Source organism: Myotis myotis, unplaced genomic scaffold (assembly GCF_014108235.1).
Source record: "Myotis myotis isolate mMyoMyo1 unplaced genomic scaffold, mMyoMyo1.p scaffold_m19_p_1, whole genome shotgun sequence".
In the NCBI taxonomy this organism is placed as follows: Eukaryota; Metazoa; Chordata; class Mammalia; order Chiroptera; family Vespertilionidae; genus Myotis; species Myotis myotis.
In genome coordinates this window covers 92,248,006-92,265,962 of record NW_023416313.1, presented here as the reverse complement: position 1 = coordinate 92,265,962, position 17,957 = coordinate 92,248,006, and the positions used below count along the sequence as shown (strand labels likewise).

Here is a 17,957-nt window from a genome sequence, read left to right as displayed (position 1 = left end):
CTTTCAGAGATTAAAATTTCTGTTCTCGAAGATAGAAAAATATCTGAAAGAATATAGTAAAAATGAAAATATAACACTTCTAAGATAGAAAAGAGGTGGGAAAGGGGATGAGACGATAAAAAGGAAACGGGAATAGCTTTGCTTTGGTTTCAAGTGACTTTAACGACATCTCTTACCTTATATGAAAACTGAATTGCAGACTCTGGGGGATAAACAATAAAATGCCTTAATGTAAAACCAAAGCCTTGAGATGTTCTTTTCAACATAACTGTTTTGGGACCTGGCCAGGAGAACGCTTCATCTTCGGATGGTGATGCAGTTTCACTTTGTTCTTTTCCATCTTTATTTTTTGACACCTAAAATGGAAAGATATTGAAGTGTTAATTACTAACCCAGTATACTTCCTCATTCAGAAAAAATTATATGCAAAAATATAATACCTAAGTGCAGATATGATCTTAATGAAGAAAAAGAACCATATTCTGATGCATGAACCATATGTATTAGCACAAGTCACACAGATCATCAAAAACCACATGTATTTTAGAAAGGGATGCTATGAAAAGTTAGTCAGAAGTAAGACAGAACTCTTGGAAATTAGAAATTTGAGAGCTAAAATTTAAATTCACTAGAAGAAATGAGAGAGAACACCTAGAAAATCATTAGAGCACTAAGGACTAAGAACAGAAACTGAAAGAAGAGACATGAACCTCACACCAAGTAGGAATACTAAAGCTGTTATCAGATCATCCCACAGCAACCAAGAATATTAGAAAATAATAGATACGGCCTTCAGGTTCTGAGCATCTAGTCAGTATCCACACAGATGTCCTTTCACTAGGTTGGCCTTACAATTCCTGGATCTCTTCTCTTCCACTCTTGGCTTTTATCTGGTTATGACTGAAAACCATTCACAACCTCAAATCAAGGTTCCATTCTTCATTCCCTCTCATAGCCAATCCTCACAATTCTTCACTCTGAGCTGACCCTGCCACTATTTCCCTGTCCCTTACCACCCCATGTACTCACTTTGCTCTCAAACCAGCTTCAATTCACTCCTTTGCCTTTCTCTGACTTGCTCAAAGTCACCTAACCCTAGATAAATCAATAATGCCTACTCTGGGCCGGCACCTATGAAGTTGAACACAAGCGGAGAAAAACAAAAACTAGGCTATTTTCACTCTTAGTTCATAACCACTAACCTCAAGAGAGTTGTTTGTTTGTTTTTTTTTTAATCCTCACCCAAGGATATGTTTCTATTGACTTTTAGGCAGAGAAGAAAGGGGTATGAGGGGAGGGAGGGAGGCAGGAAGAGAAAGAGAGAGAGAGAGAGAGAGAGAGAGATTGCCTCCTGTACACTCCCCAACTGGGGATCAAACCCACAACCTAGGTATGTGTCTTGATTGGTAATCAAACCCCAACCTTTTATGGGACGCTCCAACCAACTGAGCCAAGGCAAGAGAGTCTTTACTGTTGTCTGTCAATGATAATTCTCTCCAGTCCATTCATCTTCGATGATTAATTCATCCCTCCTTCCCTGTTCTCACTTGTAGCTCACACCTCTGCTTTCTATTACACTGAAAAAACACAAGCAATAAGACAACAACCTGACCTGGCTGGGTGGCTCAGTTGCGGGTTCCATTCCTGGTCAGGGCACATACCCAGGTTGCAGGTTGGATCCCTGGTCCAGGTGCATACAGGAGGCAACCAATTGATGTTTCTTTTTCTCTCTCTCTTTCAGAATGAATTAAAAAACAAAACAAAACAAAAAACATATCCTCAGGTAAGGATTAAAAATAACAATAATCCTATATAATAAAAGGCTAATATGCAAATTGTCCCCTCAGGAGTTCAACAGACTGGGAGTTTGAGCGCTTGCTATGAAGTGTGCTGACCACCAAGGGGCGGCACGGAATAAAGGCAGGCCCCAGCCAGCAGCCTGAAGGCCCTGATCGCCCTGATCGCTGAGACCTTACCCATGCACGAATTTCATGCACCAGGCCCCTAGTAAAAATATAATTATAATATATTTTTATGGCAACTTAATGGACTGTGCAGTACACATTTTGTAAGTTCTTTCATCTTAAAACAAAAATAAATCAAATCCTCTCTTGACCACACAGCCCTCTCCCAGTTATGTTTGTCTGCCTTTCTTTAGAGGAAAAATCCCTGAAAGCTGTCTACAGAGGCTATCTCCAACTCTTTTCCTCCTGTTTTCTCTTGAATCCCCTTAAATCAGCCTTTTGCATCCATAACTCCCTGAAACTGCTGTCAAGGTCACCTCCACATAGCTAAAGTGAATCGTCAATTCTCAGTTTTAATCTTTGATTTATATGTTGGCACAAGGATCACTCCCTCCTTGAAAGATTTTCTCCACCTGACATCTCACACTTATTTTCCTCCTAACTCATGGGTTCCTTCTTCTGTCTCCTTCATTACGTCTTCATCTGCTAAACTCATCTTAGGTGTGCCTAGGACTCAGGTCTCCAGCTTGTGTTTTGGAGATTTCAGTCTCATGCACTAAATACCATCTATAAATGACTCCTCAATTTTTACCTTTAGTTCAGACTACTCTCCAATCTAATAGGTATCTCAGAGTTAGTATGTATGTATTGCTGCTAAGATTTTTATTGAATTACAAACCCAAGTTCATCTCAGTAATTTTGAAATGTCACCTTTATCAAATGGCAAATACTTGTACATGCTTGATTCTGTTATATTTATTACGAGAGGCCTGGTGCATGAAAATCTGTGCACTGGAGGGGGGTCCCTCAGCTTGGCATGCCCCCTCTCACAGTACGGAAGCCCTCAGGGGATGTCCTACTGACAGCTTAGGCCCGCTCCCCATGGGCCTAAGCCGCAGTCCGGCTTCCCTCTGCAGAAGGCGACTGGGATGATCAGGGGAAGGTGCCGCCCCCATCACCCCGCTGCTGCTGCCACTGTCTGCCACGGTGGCTGCAAGGCCTGAGCCCCGGGACTCGCAGCCACTGTGGCTTTGTCCAGATGGACATCCAAATGGATGTCCAGAAGACGTCCGCCCTAATTAGCACATTACCCTTTTATTAGTATAGATGTTTCACTAGTGAATCATATTTCTCCACAGTGATTTGCTTCATATGAAGGTGCTAAAACTTAAAAATGCTCTTGAAAGCAATTTTTGTGTGATAAAAAATATATTACACTGTGAAGAAAGTAAATTCAAACGACTTCTAAATCCTGAACATTTTCATCATATAGTCGGTATTTGGGCTGTTACTAGTTAGTTAATTATCAATTTCATTTTCTTTTCTTTTCGGGAAGACAGCTAGATAATATCATTCCCCAAACTTACAGTAGAGGCAGCTGTGATTGAGTTCTAGTCAATGCAACGTGAGTTAAAGTAATGTGATATACAAAAGTAACAGCATTTCTACTACTAACAAAAAGTGAAAATTGAAAATACTTTAAGTATATACCATTTAAAATATTAAATACTTAGGGATACATCTGCCGAAAGACCTGCAAGACCTGTAAACGTCAAGTGCAAAACACTGCTGAGAGATATAAAGGATATCTGAATAAGTGGAAATGGCACGTTCACAGTTCAGAAGGCTCAGTATCATTATAATCTCAATGCTCCCCAAACTGATATATAGATGCGATGAACCCCAATCAAATCCTAGGAAACTTTTGTATAGAAATTGGCAAGTTCTCTCTAAACTTCATTTAAAATGAAAAGAACCGCTGAAACCGGTTTGGCTCAGTGGATAGAGCGTCGGCCTGAGGACTGAGGGGTCCCAGGTTCGATTCCGGTCAAGGGCATGTACCTGGGTTGCGGGCACATCCCCAGTGGGGGGTGTGCAGGAGGCAGCTGATCGATGTTTCTCTCTCATCGATGTTTCTAACTCTCTATCTCTCTCCCTTCCTCTCTGTAAAAAATCAATAAAACATATTTAAAAAAAAGAAAAGAACCCTAAACAGTAAGCAAATTTGAAAAAGAACAAAATTGGAGTATTTATACTACATGACCTATAATCAAGACTCTCAAGGCATCTATGGAGACTCTGTACATTTGAAACTATTATAAATGCATTTTAGTTCATCCTTCTTCTAGGATTTGAAGATTGGAGAAGGGGTGGGAGGGTGAGAGAGCATAACACCAAACATCATCATGGGAGATTCAAGCTGAGACTGGAACTGCAACAATGATCATATGATCAGGTAGAATTTGTAGAATAAAGGTTATTATTCTAGGCTTAATTACCCAAATAGTTTAGTTAAGCTTTAAGTAGTGACTGATGACTGGATCTTCCTTTTGTGATCCAAATGAGAGAACCATTTTATACATGTGCTCTCACTCTCTTCTCTACCCACCCCCTCTCCATTCATTCATTCATTCAGTAAATAAATATTTATTGAGCACCTACTATAGACTCAACACAGTTTCATACAGTGGATGCTCCTGAAGCAAGGGTGAATGAAATATGCACTGTTTACTTTGTATTTTTTAGTTAAGTTTCTTACTTTGAGATCATTATGGATTTACATGTAGTTGTAAAAAATAATGTAGAGGGACCTCATGTAATCTTTATGCAATTTCCTCAACAGTAACATCATAGAAAACTATAGTACAATATCATAGTCTGGATATTGACATAGATACAATCCATTCGTCTTACTCAGATTTCAGCAGTTTTACTTATGTTCATGGGTATGTTTGTGTGTTTATGCTACGCAGTTTTTTCTGTGTTTTGGGTTTTTTTGGGGGGGGGGGCTGGGTTAGAGAAATGAAAGGGGGAAGGAAGAAGGGAGGGAGGGAGGGGGAAGAGAGAGAGAGAGAGAGAGAGAGAGAGAGAGAGAGAGAGAGAGACAGACAGACATCCATGTGAGAGGGAAACATCATTCGGTTGCTTTCCATAAGTGCCCTGACGGGGGATCAAATCTGCAAACTAGGTATATGCCCTCACAGAGAATAGAACCTGAAGCCTCCTGGTATACAGAATGATGCTCCAACCAACTGAGCCACACCGGCCAGGGTTATGCTATGCAGTTTCTATCACATGGATAGATTTGTCTATCCTCCACCATCAAGTTACGGAACAGTTCCATCACCACAAGGGTCTCTCCTGTTGTCCTTTTATGGCCACACTTACTCTTTCCTTTCACCTCTCATCCAGTCCCTAATTCTAGGCAACCACTAATCTATACTATCTTTCTATCATTTTGTCATTTCAAGAATGTTAGATAAGTGGAGCTAGACAGTCAGCAAACGTTTGAGATTGGTTTTTGTTTTCCCACTCAGCATAATTCTCTGGAGACTCATCCACATTGTTGCATGCTTTACTCGTTTTTTATTGCTGAGTAGTACTCCATGATATGAATGCCTCATCACAGTTTGTTTAAAAGACATTGGGGTTGTTGCAGTTTGGGGCTATTATGAAGAAATGTGTTATAAACATTTATGTACAGGTTTTTGTGTGAACATATTTTCATTTCTCTAGGATGAATGTCCAAGAGCGCAATTGCTGAGCTGTATAGTAATTGCATGTTTGGTTTTGTAAGAAACTGCCAATTTTTCCCAGCACAGTTGTACAATTTTACATTCCAACTAGCCATGTACAGCTGATCCAGTCCATTTTTCTGTGCATCCTCAATAGCATCTGGCACTGTCATTACTTTTTATTTTAGTCATTGTGATAGGTGTGTAGCTTATTGTGATTATAATTTGCATTTCCCTAAGGATAAACATCTTTTCATGTGCTTAGTAGAACACGAAACTTTAAATCACAAAGAATCTTTAGGATACGATCAATATAACTGAGTCTTTCATATTACACCTGAGGAAACTGGCCCGGATTAGTTAAGAGATTTATTTGAGATTATGGCAGGCTAGCAGCAGGGCAAGAATTAAAATCACTGTTTTCTGAATTTGAAACTATTTCCCTGAGGATATTTGCCCTATTCTGTAAGCTGCATAGATTCTTCCCCCATTTGCTCTTTGATATCATTCATTTCTTAATTTTTATTTTTCTGCACGACTCAAATTTTAGCACTATAAACATTTTACATGTATTAAATTTATATCTAATGTATTATTATGTCTTAGCCTCACAGCTCCCAAATATATTCAAGTTTCCTGTTCTGTTCCCTTGAATCAGATAGATAACTCTCTGGGATCATGGTTTCATGTTTCAAGTTTCTGAAATGAGCCTACTGTGTCTTGTTCTAATAAGGTCTTTACAAAAATAGAGAAGATGGGATGAAGATTAAGCAAGTTTTTTCTCTGCTCCCTGCAAACTAAGGTTAAGATTTTGGTTCTTGTTGTTAATCCTCATTCGAGGATATTTTTTTCCATTGAGTTTTTAGAGAGAAGAAGAGGGAGAGAGAAAGAGGGACAGAGAGACAGAGAGAGACATCAATACAAAAGAGACACACTGATTGGTTGCTGCCCACATACACCCCAACCAGGCCGGGGATCTAAACAGCAACCCAGGTACGTACCCTTGACCGTACCCTTGACCAGGAATCAAACTTGTGACCCTTTGGTGCATAGGTTGACACTCTAACATCTGAGCATACTGGCCAGGGCATATTAAGATTTTTTAATGCAACATATCTCAGCTCAGTTGTTTCAGTTATTCCATCCTCCCCAGAGCAACACACTGAATCCTCCCTAGTCTCCTCACTTTTTTCTAGAGGAAAGAAGGGAGGGTAATACTTCTTTCTACATAAAAAGAGAAGATGAAAAGAAATACACACATGTGCCTTCTTCACTCCTTCCACTTACCCACAGAGCCTTTTGATGTACTGGATTTCTAACAAGAGCAAACTGCAGGCACACAGGGAGGGACGCTGCAGTCCCAGATTTCTCTACTTGAGAAGAGACCTTAACACATACTCCCCTACATGGGTCTCATCTCCTCAATAGGAGCACCAACCCATGTACAACAGCATCAGAATGCAAGAAGCCAAGAAGTGACTGGAAAAACAGCAGTTAAATTCCTGTGGACTAAGAACTGTCATTTGATTCCCTTAAAAGTCTTCATAACAAGGTCACTTGATTAAATAATAACTCAAGGTTAAGAGAAACCAAAATAAAGGATAAAACCTAACTCCATAATAACTAGATAAAATAACTAGACAAAGCAACCTAAAACAGGAGTGGGAGAATGTATATACGGGGAAAACACTAATCTTATAGCAATGAAAGTAATAAAATCCTCACAGATGGGAATGCAAACTGGCAATGAGGACCCTCCTGGGAATGTTCTAAAAGCTGATTGTAATGAAAGTTCCACAAATGTGTAAATTTACTACACTCAAATATACAATGGGTGAATTGTATGGTATGTAAATGATACTTCAGTTAAGATGTTTAAAAAATAAACAAACTCATAGGTAAAAAGTACAAACTCTAAATGTTAGCCAGAGGTGAAAGACACAGGCTGTCACAAAAGTAAACATGAGTTGGGGAAAAAATGCCCATATACACATGAATATATAGCTTCTAAACTATCGTTTGTAATTATTTGTACTTTAAGTAGAATGCACATAGATTCCTAGTATATTCCAGGAATCATTCATGAGGGAGCATAAGAAGGTATTAAATTGATTCCATCATATACTAAGATTATGAGCCCTACTCCTATGGATTCTTTGAAAATATTCTGTTATATAATATTTGTTACATAATATTAGTAGTACCAGTTGCTGAAAGTAGAGTTTTCTTCCTTATTTTAGGGCCAGACTTTACATGGTGATGCAACACCTTTTAAGTGTCATTTCCTGAGAAAACACAACACAGGATCTGAATGTATGAGCCCTTGGGATTTTTTTTCTTTTAAACAGTTGGATTACTGACTATCATAGTTATGCCTATCATCTGGCTCGATGTTTTTTCCTTTATTACCTGGGGAGACTGTATGCACAGTGGGCAGAGCATGGACTCTGGAGCTAAACTACGTGGGTCTGGATCTTTCATTCACCAGCTGTGGACCTTGGGCAAGTTCCTTAACACATCTGTGCTTCAGTTCCCCATCTTTACTATGAAGATGATAACTATAGTTCACACTTCATATGTTTCCTATAAAGATTAAATGAATTAAAGTTTGTAAAGTATTTAAAACAGTATATCACACATAGTTAGCACTACATAAAAATTAAGTTAAAAAAAACACACAGAGGTCAACAATACATAAAGGCTTATTTCAAAAATAGATTACAATAATATATCTAAAAATAAACAACAAAGAATGTGAAAGACCTATATACTGAAAATTACAAAGCATTATTAAAAGAGATTGAAAAAGATAAAACAAAATGGAAAAATATACCATGTTCGTGGATTGGAAGAATCAACATAGTTAAAATGGCCAGATTGCCCAAAACAATATACAGATTTAATGCAATCCCCATCAAAATCCCAATGTTATTTTTTAAAGAAACAAAACAAAAAATCACCAGATTTATATGGAACCACAAAAGACCCCAAAAATAGCCAAAGCAATCCTGAGGAAAAAAATGAAGCTAGAGGTATCACACTACTTGACTTCAAATTATACTACAGAACTACAATAATCAAAACAGCATGGTATTGGCAGAGAAACAGACACACAGATCAGTGGAACAAAATAGAGAGCCCAAATATAAAATCACATATATACGGACAGATAATTTTCAACAAAGGAGGCAGAAACACACAATGGAGTAAAGATAGTCTCTTCAATAAATGGTGCTGGGAAAACTGGGAAGCCACATGCAAAAGAATGAAACTGGATTAGTTTGTCCCCATGTACAAAAATTAATTCAAAGTGGATCAAAGATAAACATAATTCCCAAAACAATAAGTTACATAGAAGAAAAAATAGGTACCAAACTTATGGACCTTAGTCATAGAGAACATTTTATGAACTTGACTCCAAAGGCAAGGGAAATGAAGGCAAAAATAAATAAATGGGACTATATCAAACTAAAAAGCTCCTGCACAGTAAAAGAAACTGAAAACAAAACAAAAAAGGCAGCCAATCAGATGGGAAATGATATTTGCAAACAGTAGCTCCAACAAAGATTTAATTTCCAAAATATATAGACAACTCATAAAATTCAACACCAAACAAACAATCCAATCAAAAAAACGGGCAGAGGACCTGAACAGACACCTCTCCCAAGAAGACATACAAATGGCCAAGGATATATGAAAAGATGCTCAACCTCACTAGCAATTAGGGAAATGCAAATCAAAACTTACAGTGAGATACCACCTCACAACTGTTAAAGTGGCCACTATCAACAAGATAAGCAATAACAAGGGTTGGAGAGGTTGTGGAGAATAAGGAACCCTCATTCACTGCTGGTGGGAATGTAGACTGGTACAACCACTATGGAAAACAGCCTGGTGATTCCTCAAAAAATTAAGAATAGAGCTACCATATGACCCAGCAATTCCTTTCCTGAGTATATACCTAAAAAAATCTCGAAAACGTATTCACAAAGATATATGCACCCCTATGTTCATTGCAGCATTATTCACAGTGGCCAAGACATGAAAATAACCAAAATGCCCTACAACAGAGAACTGGATAAAGAAAATGTGCTACATATACACAATGGAATACTACTCAGCCATAAGAAAGGATGAAATACTGCCATCTGCAACAACATGGATGGACCTTGAGGATATTATGCTAAGTGAAATGAGTCAGTCAGAAAAGGCTAAGAACCATATGATTTCACTCATATGTGGGACATAAAACTGAAACTTGTGAACACAAACATCAGTCTGGTGATTTCCAGAGGGAAGGGAGTGATGGATAAGGAGGAGCTAATATACGGTGACTGGAGAAGATTTGACTTTGAGTGGTGGGCACACAGTGCAATATACAGATCTTGTAACATAGAAACCCATACCTGAAACCTATATGATAGTAACCAATGTCACCCCAATAAATTTAAAAAGATAGATTATAACACTTTTCATAGCTCAGGAGAATAGTGTATAAAATACAGTTTCAACTGAGGAAAGATAAAATCTTGAACATCCATAAAACTTTTTACTAGATTTTTAGGTACATCTAAAAGAGAAATGGGCTCACAGTGATTAAGCAATTTGTCAAAAAGATACAGCTAGCCCTAACTGGTTTGGCTCAGTGGATAGAGCGTCGGCCTGTGGACTGAAGGATCCCAGGTTCGTTTCCGGTCAAGGGCATGTACTCCAGTAGGGAGTGTGAAGGAGGCAGCTGAATCGATGTTCCTCTCTCATTGATGTTTCTAACTATCCCTCTCCCTTCTTCTCTGTAAAAAATCAATAAAATACATATTTTTAAAAAAAGATACAGCTAGCTGCTCAGTCTGTTCTATGCCATCAGTGGAAAGGAAATAATATGATTTTAAACATTTATATATTGTTTCTCCAGAGTCCTAACACCACTGAGAATTAATCTTATAGAAATTAATCCTCACATATTAAGTTTCTTTAATGGGACATTTCTTTGCAAAATATTTCGGCACAAGTGGAAATACGTATTTTTATTAAAAGGTTTATTTGTTTGAATTAAAAGACTCTTAAATAAAGTCTTTTTATATACTAAACATACATGACAATTCTTGACTTGCAGCTTATGAAGTGTCTAAAAGATTTGGGTGTTGTTTTTTTGTGTGTGGGTTTTTTTTTGGGGGGGCTACTCCAAGTTGATAACAATTGGAACTACTTTGATGTTGAATATCTAGATGGATTTTTCTAAGAATTTTGGTTTTCAGTGGATATTTTAATATTTAAGGCATGAAAAATGACCAAAGAAGTTCTAACCCTCTGATGACTTGAAATTGAAAAATCTAGATGACTTAAGTCCAAAATATTTCAAATTAAACACTTGAATTTAATTTTTAAAATGATAACCCTTAACATTTAAGTATATTATTGACTTGGAAATTCATTTATAACATCTTTCATCTAAGTTGACTGTTAATATGGATCTTTCTGCTGCTGATGCCTATTTTTTACATATTTTCTTGTATAGAAGCTCTATTACCAGTTAATATAAGAGTTATTTTCAGAAACTACCTTTTTTGGATATGAATAAAATCTTGTTTACTCTGAGTCAGAAAACAGATTGCATTTTTTTGGTTAAAAACAATGATCTCCCTATCCTTTGGGTACATAGCAATCTCTAAATTAAGAGTCAAATATACAGTCTGGCCAGTGTGTCTCAATGGTTGAGCACTGACCTATGAACTAGGAGACCACGATTCCCGGTCAGGGCACATGCCTGGGTAGGGGGCCTGTAGGAGGCAGCCCATCAATGATTCTCTCTCATCATTGATGTTTCTACCTCTTTCTCTCTCTCTCTCCCTTCCTTTCTGAAATCAATATATATATAAACTCAAACATACATTTCAGTCCATTCTAGTAATGCAGTCCCCTCTGAGCAGGCATGAGCAATACTGAGCATGTATACAGGCTAGAGAAGATATAGGTACAGAAGGTCAGACCCATATCATACCTTTTAAAAAAAACATTGTAATGATCTAGATTCCAGAATAACAAAGACTCATATAAATATATATACAAGTAAGTTTTCCAAATCTAAGTAAATTTTGGATTATTAATGATACCACTGGTACATTGGCAACTGTTAATAAATCACTCAATTTCACTAGCCTAAACTATCTATCTACAAGTATGCTAAGATGAAAAATGGTTCTTATTATTTTAATTTTTATTTCATTAGTGAGGCTAACCATCTTTGCATGGAACATCCAATTCTTAAAGACCATAATACAGGAAAGAATACTAGACAGATAGTCTCTAGCTTGCTTAAGATTGAATTACAAAAGAACATGTTGTCACTGGAATTCAGAACACAGTTCTCATACAAAATTGTAAATGAGGGTTCACAGTAACAGAAACCAAAGCAAACTCCCTGGGAACTGGAAAGAGAACTTAAAATATAAGGAACTCAGAGGTGACCACCGGGGGAAGCTGCCCCCAAGATATTGGAGAACAGACAATAAGCCCCTCATAGAAGGAAAGCCAAACTGTCTCACATTCAGATCAGTCTGAGCACCAGGATACACCCTAACTTCAGGCAGAGACACCAGTGTAGGTCCCTGTGCAGCAAAGACAAATGACATGAAGTGAGCTAACAACATCCACAGTCCCTGGGGGAAGACAGGGCTTAGAGATGGGCTGCCATCCAATTTCTAATGTGGTAATGGACCATCCTTTCATGCCCTTTTAAATGCACACTGTCTCCAGGTTGAACTCAACTCTGTTTTATTTGTTTCAAAACCCCAACTAAATAAAAAATTCCCAGTGCGGGGGTCCTTATATTATAATTTATTCATGAAAAGTTATGATTAAATATCAAAAAGTATTGTATACACATTTTAAAGTGTATTCTGGTGCTTACTATTTAAAGAAATCCTGGGATTGAAGCCTTTAGAAAAGCAATAAATTATTTTAATCACTCCATAATTTATGCTCTATAAATGCATTGCCTTTCACCATAACGAATTTCTGGAAACTACTTCATAAAATGGATCATTATAATAAATAATATTTTTACATAGAGAAAATGCCTTAATTGATTAAAACAAATTATTCAATTTATATCAGAAAAGCAAAGCTATAATAATTAGAAACCTCTAAAACCATTTACAAGTGCAAACTGTTATGATTTAAAAATAAGCATAAATACACCAGCTGGATATTATACAAGGAGGATATTAAACTATTATAAAGTACATATAATGCTCATAAAAATACAAATCCAACATACCATAAATTTTACTAAAAATATATAAGTTACAAATAAGGAACATTAATCGTTTCAATCAGACTGAACAGCTAAAGGGAATTTTATATATACACTAGAAGCCCAGTGCACGAAATTCGTGCATGGGGGCGGGGGGGGGGTCCCTCAGCCTGGCCTGCACCCTCTTGAAATCTGGGACGCTTCAGGTAGGGTCCCTAGGCGAGGCCGGAAATAAGGGCATATCGGGACTTTCCTTCCTCTGGCTGCTAGCAGCTGGCCCTGCCCCCACCACTGCTACTGCTTGCCATCTGCATGGCACTGCCCCCCTCCCCCACCACTGTCGTCTCCCTCTGTGGGCGACAGGCGTGGGATGTGAGCGCTGGCCAGTGGTCATTTTACTGTTCGGTCATTCGGTCGATTTGCATATTATGCTTTTATTATTATGATGATGATAGATAGATAGATGATAGATAGATAGATAGATAGATAGATAGATAGATAGATAGATAGATGATAGATAGATATTTTTTTTCTCCCCCCAAAATCCTCACCCAAGGATTCCACTGATTTTTAGAGCGAGTAGGAGAGGGAAAGACAGAGAAATATCAATGTGAGAAAAACATATCAATTGGTTGCCTCCTGCACAAGCCCCAACCAGGGCCTGGGTCCGGAATGAGCCTGCAACAGAGTTACGTGCCCTTGATCAGAATTGAACCCTGACCCTTCAGTCCACAGGCCTAAGCCCTATCCACTGAGCCAAACCGGCTAGAGCGGGAATTAGATATTTTTAAAAAGGGCTTTTTATATCCCTTTACTCTCCTTTGCTTTGGTTATATAAGGCTAATGTTTATGGTTACATTAGATGCTATGGGCATTTCTTTAAGCACTAGCTGGTGGATCCACTCCCAAATCAATTTCCAGATTTTTGTGATGATAGTGATGTTGTTGTAGAATTCAAATTTTCATTAAATAATAATAATATCCACAGGTAGAAACATGAGTATCTTCTTATTTTTTTGAAATTTGATTTTCCTATATCCATTTTAGCATAGCTATTCCACTCATTCTCTGGATCTTCCATCTTTAAAAATCTTTATCTCCGAGTAGATGTCATCAATACAAAAAATATTTAATAAGTAGTTCTTAAGAACTTGTGAAAAATGAAGGCCTGGGGTTGATATAACTTGCTTTGGTTACTCAAACAGAGCCTACTCAAGGAAACTGAAAATTAGATGACATTATTCCTATTTTATGGATTTTTAACACTGTACTCCTAGAAAGTAAGCAATTTATCCAAGTTCTTACAGCTAGTGAATGATGGGCCAAAGATACGAACAGATACTTCACAAAAGAGGAAATGCGAAAGGCAAAGAAGTATAAGAAAAGATGCTCAAGCTCATTAGTCATCAGGCAAATTAAAACCATAAAATAAAGGTTTATACAACAAAGTGGCTAATATGGTTTTTTAAAACTGGTAATTACTGGCTAGGATGTAGAGCAGGGGTCCTCAAACTACGGCCCATGGGCCACATGCAAATACAAATATTGTATTTGTTCCCATTTTGTTTTTTTACTTCAAAATAAGATATGTGCAGTGTGCATAGGAATTTGTTCACAGTTTTTTTTTAAACTATAGTCCGGCCCTCCAACGGTCTGAGGGAACTGGCCCCCTGTTTAAAAAGTTTGAGGACCCCTGATGTAGAGTAACAAGAATTCTCTAATACTGATGATGGAATTATAAATTGGTGCAACCACTTTGAAAAACTGCTTGGTAGTATCTATTAAAGTTTGTCCATAAAATGTGAATATTCTGTATTCCAATAACTCTACAGCTAAGTATATACTCAACAGAAATAAATACACATAAAGCCATGTGCAAAATATTCACAGCAGCATTATTTGTAACTAGAGGCCCGGTGCATGGGTTTATACACTGGTGGGGTCCCTCGGTGTAGCCTGGGGATCAGGCTGAAACCAGCAGTCCAACACAGCCCGCGGCTCCTGCTTATCCCGGCTCGGCTGCACCTGCCTGACCCTCGGTAGGCCTGCTGCCACCCTGCTGCTGCTCCGCTGCGGGCTCCGGGCTCCAGCCATGAGCCGTGTCTGACGCCCGTAGGTCAGCTGAGCAGGAGCACACTGACCACCTGGGGGCAGCTCCTGCGTTGAGCGTTTGCCCCCTAGTGGTCAGTATGTGTCATAGTGACTGGTCACTTAGGCTTTTCTATATATAGATGGCCAAAAGTTGGAAACAAGTCATATGTCCATAAAAAGTCAAATGCCATACAATGAACTACCATAAATAAATTCTTAAACCTCATGCAACAACATGGATGAATTTCAAAGTATAATTATAGTGAAAAAAGTCAACACAAAAGGGTACATAGAATGTGATAATATTTATAATACAATTCAAAACAAGAGAATAATGACTCCATGGGGCATAATAGAGGCCATTGACAAGAGCCATTAATATTCTATATCTTGATCAGAACAATGATGCACAGGTGTGTTCACTTTGTAAAATTTCACCAAGCTATATATTTAACTATATAGTTATATTGCTGATATCTATTTGAAATGTTTGCATTTTTGTCAAAGCATGCTCATGTTTGTTTAAACATGAATTTAATTACGTCACTGTCATGCTAAAACCCTACAACAGGCTTCCCATTACTCCTGGATAGGACTCTGACCTCATTCCCTTACTGTTCCCCTGCCACCCAACAAACAAATCTCCTGGCTGCTTGGAACCAAGTTTTTTCCCATCTTAGGGGCTTCACCTCTGCAATTCCTTCTACCTGGAGGCTGATATTTGTATGGCTTACTTCCTTAATTCATTCGGACTCTGCTTAAGCATCACCTACTTAGAGAAGGGACTTTAGAGGATCTTTTCCTTACTACTTATCTCAAGTGGACTCCCCAACACTCCACCTTATTTTATTTTTTTCTCAAAGCACTCATCATAATGTAAAACAATATTATAAATGTATTTATTTGTCTGTCCCCACCCCCCAATTAAAATGTATGGTCAAGAAGAGCAGAGACTTCGTTTTGTTCATACAAGAACAGTAGCAGAAAGCAGGTACATAAAAACTTGTATTGAATATATAGAAAATGAGCATTCTCTTTTCCTGAAAAGGCAACTTTATAATTGTAATTATCTACTAATTTCTGTGTTTATTTGTTTACCATATGTCTGCCCCACTAATCTCCAAAAACACAGACATGCGTACATGCTCACCATTTTACAGGCAATACCTTGCACAGTAACCAGGCAAAAACCAGGTGCTGAATAAATATTTGTAGAAGCAAAAGATATACATCAATGCATCACCTAAACTTCATGTTTTTCTAAGCTCTCTATAAATATGCATGGTAATACCCTAGTCAGAATCTAAACATTAGGATTATAGCCAGAATTAAGCTCCATTAATCTCCAGGCCCTAAAAAAAGGTCACCATTTCCCCTCACCATTATGCATAGGACCAGAATCACCAAATAAAATATTTTGACTGGTCACCATTATTGATGATAAGCTTAACATAAATTCCCATTCCCTCCTATGCAGAAAGAGTTAACAGAGAAGGCCTAAGAAAGCAAGCTATGCTTAGAGAAAGGCCTGCTTACAAGGTTGGTCCTTACTGGCATCTGAGGGCTTAGATTTCTGGAAAGTTCTCACCATTCCCTAAATCAGTGGTTCTCAACCTTGGCTGCACATTAGAATCACCTGGGAATCTTTTTAAAATCCTGATTTCTGGGCCTCATCCTCCGGAAATTCTGTTTCTTTGTTACTAATGTTGTGGCCTCACCCCATAATAAAGAAACAGAATTTCCGGAGGATGAGGCCCAGAAATCAGGATTTTAAAAAGATTCCCAGCCCTACCCCATTTGGCTCAGTGGATAGAGCGTTGGCCTGTGAACTGAAGGGTCCCAGGTTCGATTCCGGCCAAGGGCACATGCCCGGGTTGTGGGCTCGATCCCCAGAAGGGGGCGTGCAAGAGGCAGCTGATCAATGATTCTCTCTCATCATTGATGTTTCTATCTCTCTCTCCCTCTCCCTTCCTCTCTGAAATCAATAAAGAAATATATTTAAAAAAATAAATAAATAAAATAAAATAAAAAGATTCCCAGGTGATTCTAATGTGCAGCCAAAGTTGAGAACCACTGCCCTAAATGATCAAAGTGGCTCCCTGTGCCTGAAGTGTTTATGCAAACAATGAGGTTTATGCTGAAGACCTGCTTTCCTTGTGGGAACTTAGGTACTTGCTAATCAAAAGGTGCTTACATGACCAGCCCCCAATAAAAATATTGTCTCAAATAAGTTTCGCTGGTAGACAACATTACACATGTTATCTACACTAATGATAGACAAATATGTAAATTGACCATACCTCCGTGATGACCCACAGCCAATCGGGAGGGAATATGCAAATTTGCGGGACAAAGCTGGCATCCACCACAGAGCCAGCAGAAGCAGGCACAGGCTTGGGTTGCCCTGGCGACGGAGGAAGCAAGCTTCCCACCCACCTAGGCCAGCCGTGGAAGGAGGGGCCTGTGGGCAGCAGCCACGGAGCAGGCCAGAGCAAGCAGGAGCCTTGGGTCACCCGGGCTGGCTGCCGAGGGAGGGGCCTGCAAATGGCCCTCAGCCCCTTACCCAGGCTGGCCACGCCCCTATGGGGTGAGGGTCCCCGCTGGGGAGCATGGCCAGCCTGAAAACAGCCTCCAGCCCCTTACCCAGGCTGGCCACATCTCCCCAGCGGGGACCCCCACCCTGAAGGGGGTGTGGCCAGCCAGAAAACGGCCCTTAGCCTCTTACTCAGGTTGGCCACGCCCCCATGAAGTGAGGGTCCCCGCTGGGGGGCATGGCCAGCCTGCAAACAGCCATAAGCCCCTCACCCAGGCTGGCCATGCCCCCCAGGAGGGGGCCCTCACCCCATGAGGGCATGGCTGGCCTGCCAACTGCCCCAGCCCCTCACCCAGGCCAACACAGTCCCCATTGGAGACCTCTACCCCAATGGGGGCATGGCTGGCCTGCAAACCACCACAAGCCACTCGCCCAGGCCGCCCCATCCCCCAAGGGAACCGCCACCCTGATCTGGGACACCTTTCAGGGCAAACCAGCCAGTCCCCACCCATGCACCAGGCCTCTATCTATACTAATAAAAGGGTAATATGCTAATTAGACTGGAAGACCTTCCAGGAGACCTTCCATAAGTTCTTTTGGAC

At 39.3% G+C, this 17,957-nt stretch overlaps 1 protein-coding gene across 10 annotated transcripts in view; it reads right to left on the bottom strand.

Moving 5' to 3' along the window:
- ARHGAP21 (Rho GTPase activating protein 21) overlaps positions 1-17,957 on the bottom strand; it is a 141,726-nt gene that overhangs the window by 85,394 nt on the left and 38,375 nt on the right. For 9 of the 10 annotated variants that reach the window (XM_036344976.1, XM_036344938.1, XM_036344966.1 and 6 more), the window contains exon 3: positions 177-356. In XM_036344976.1, coding sequence (XP_036200869.1) covers positions 177-356 — 180 coding nt within the window. Of the gene's footprint in view, positions 1-176; positions 357-17,957 lie in introns of those variants that run through there. The other variant, XM_036345015.1, reaches the window with a different exon arrangement.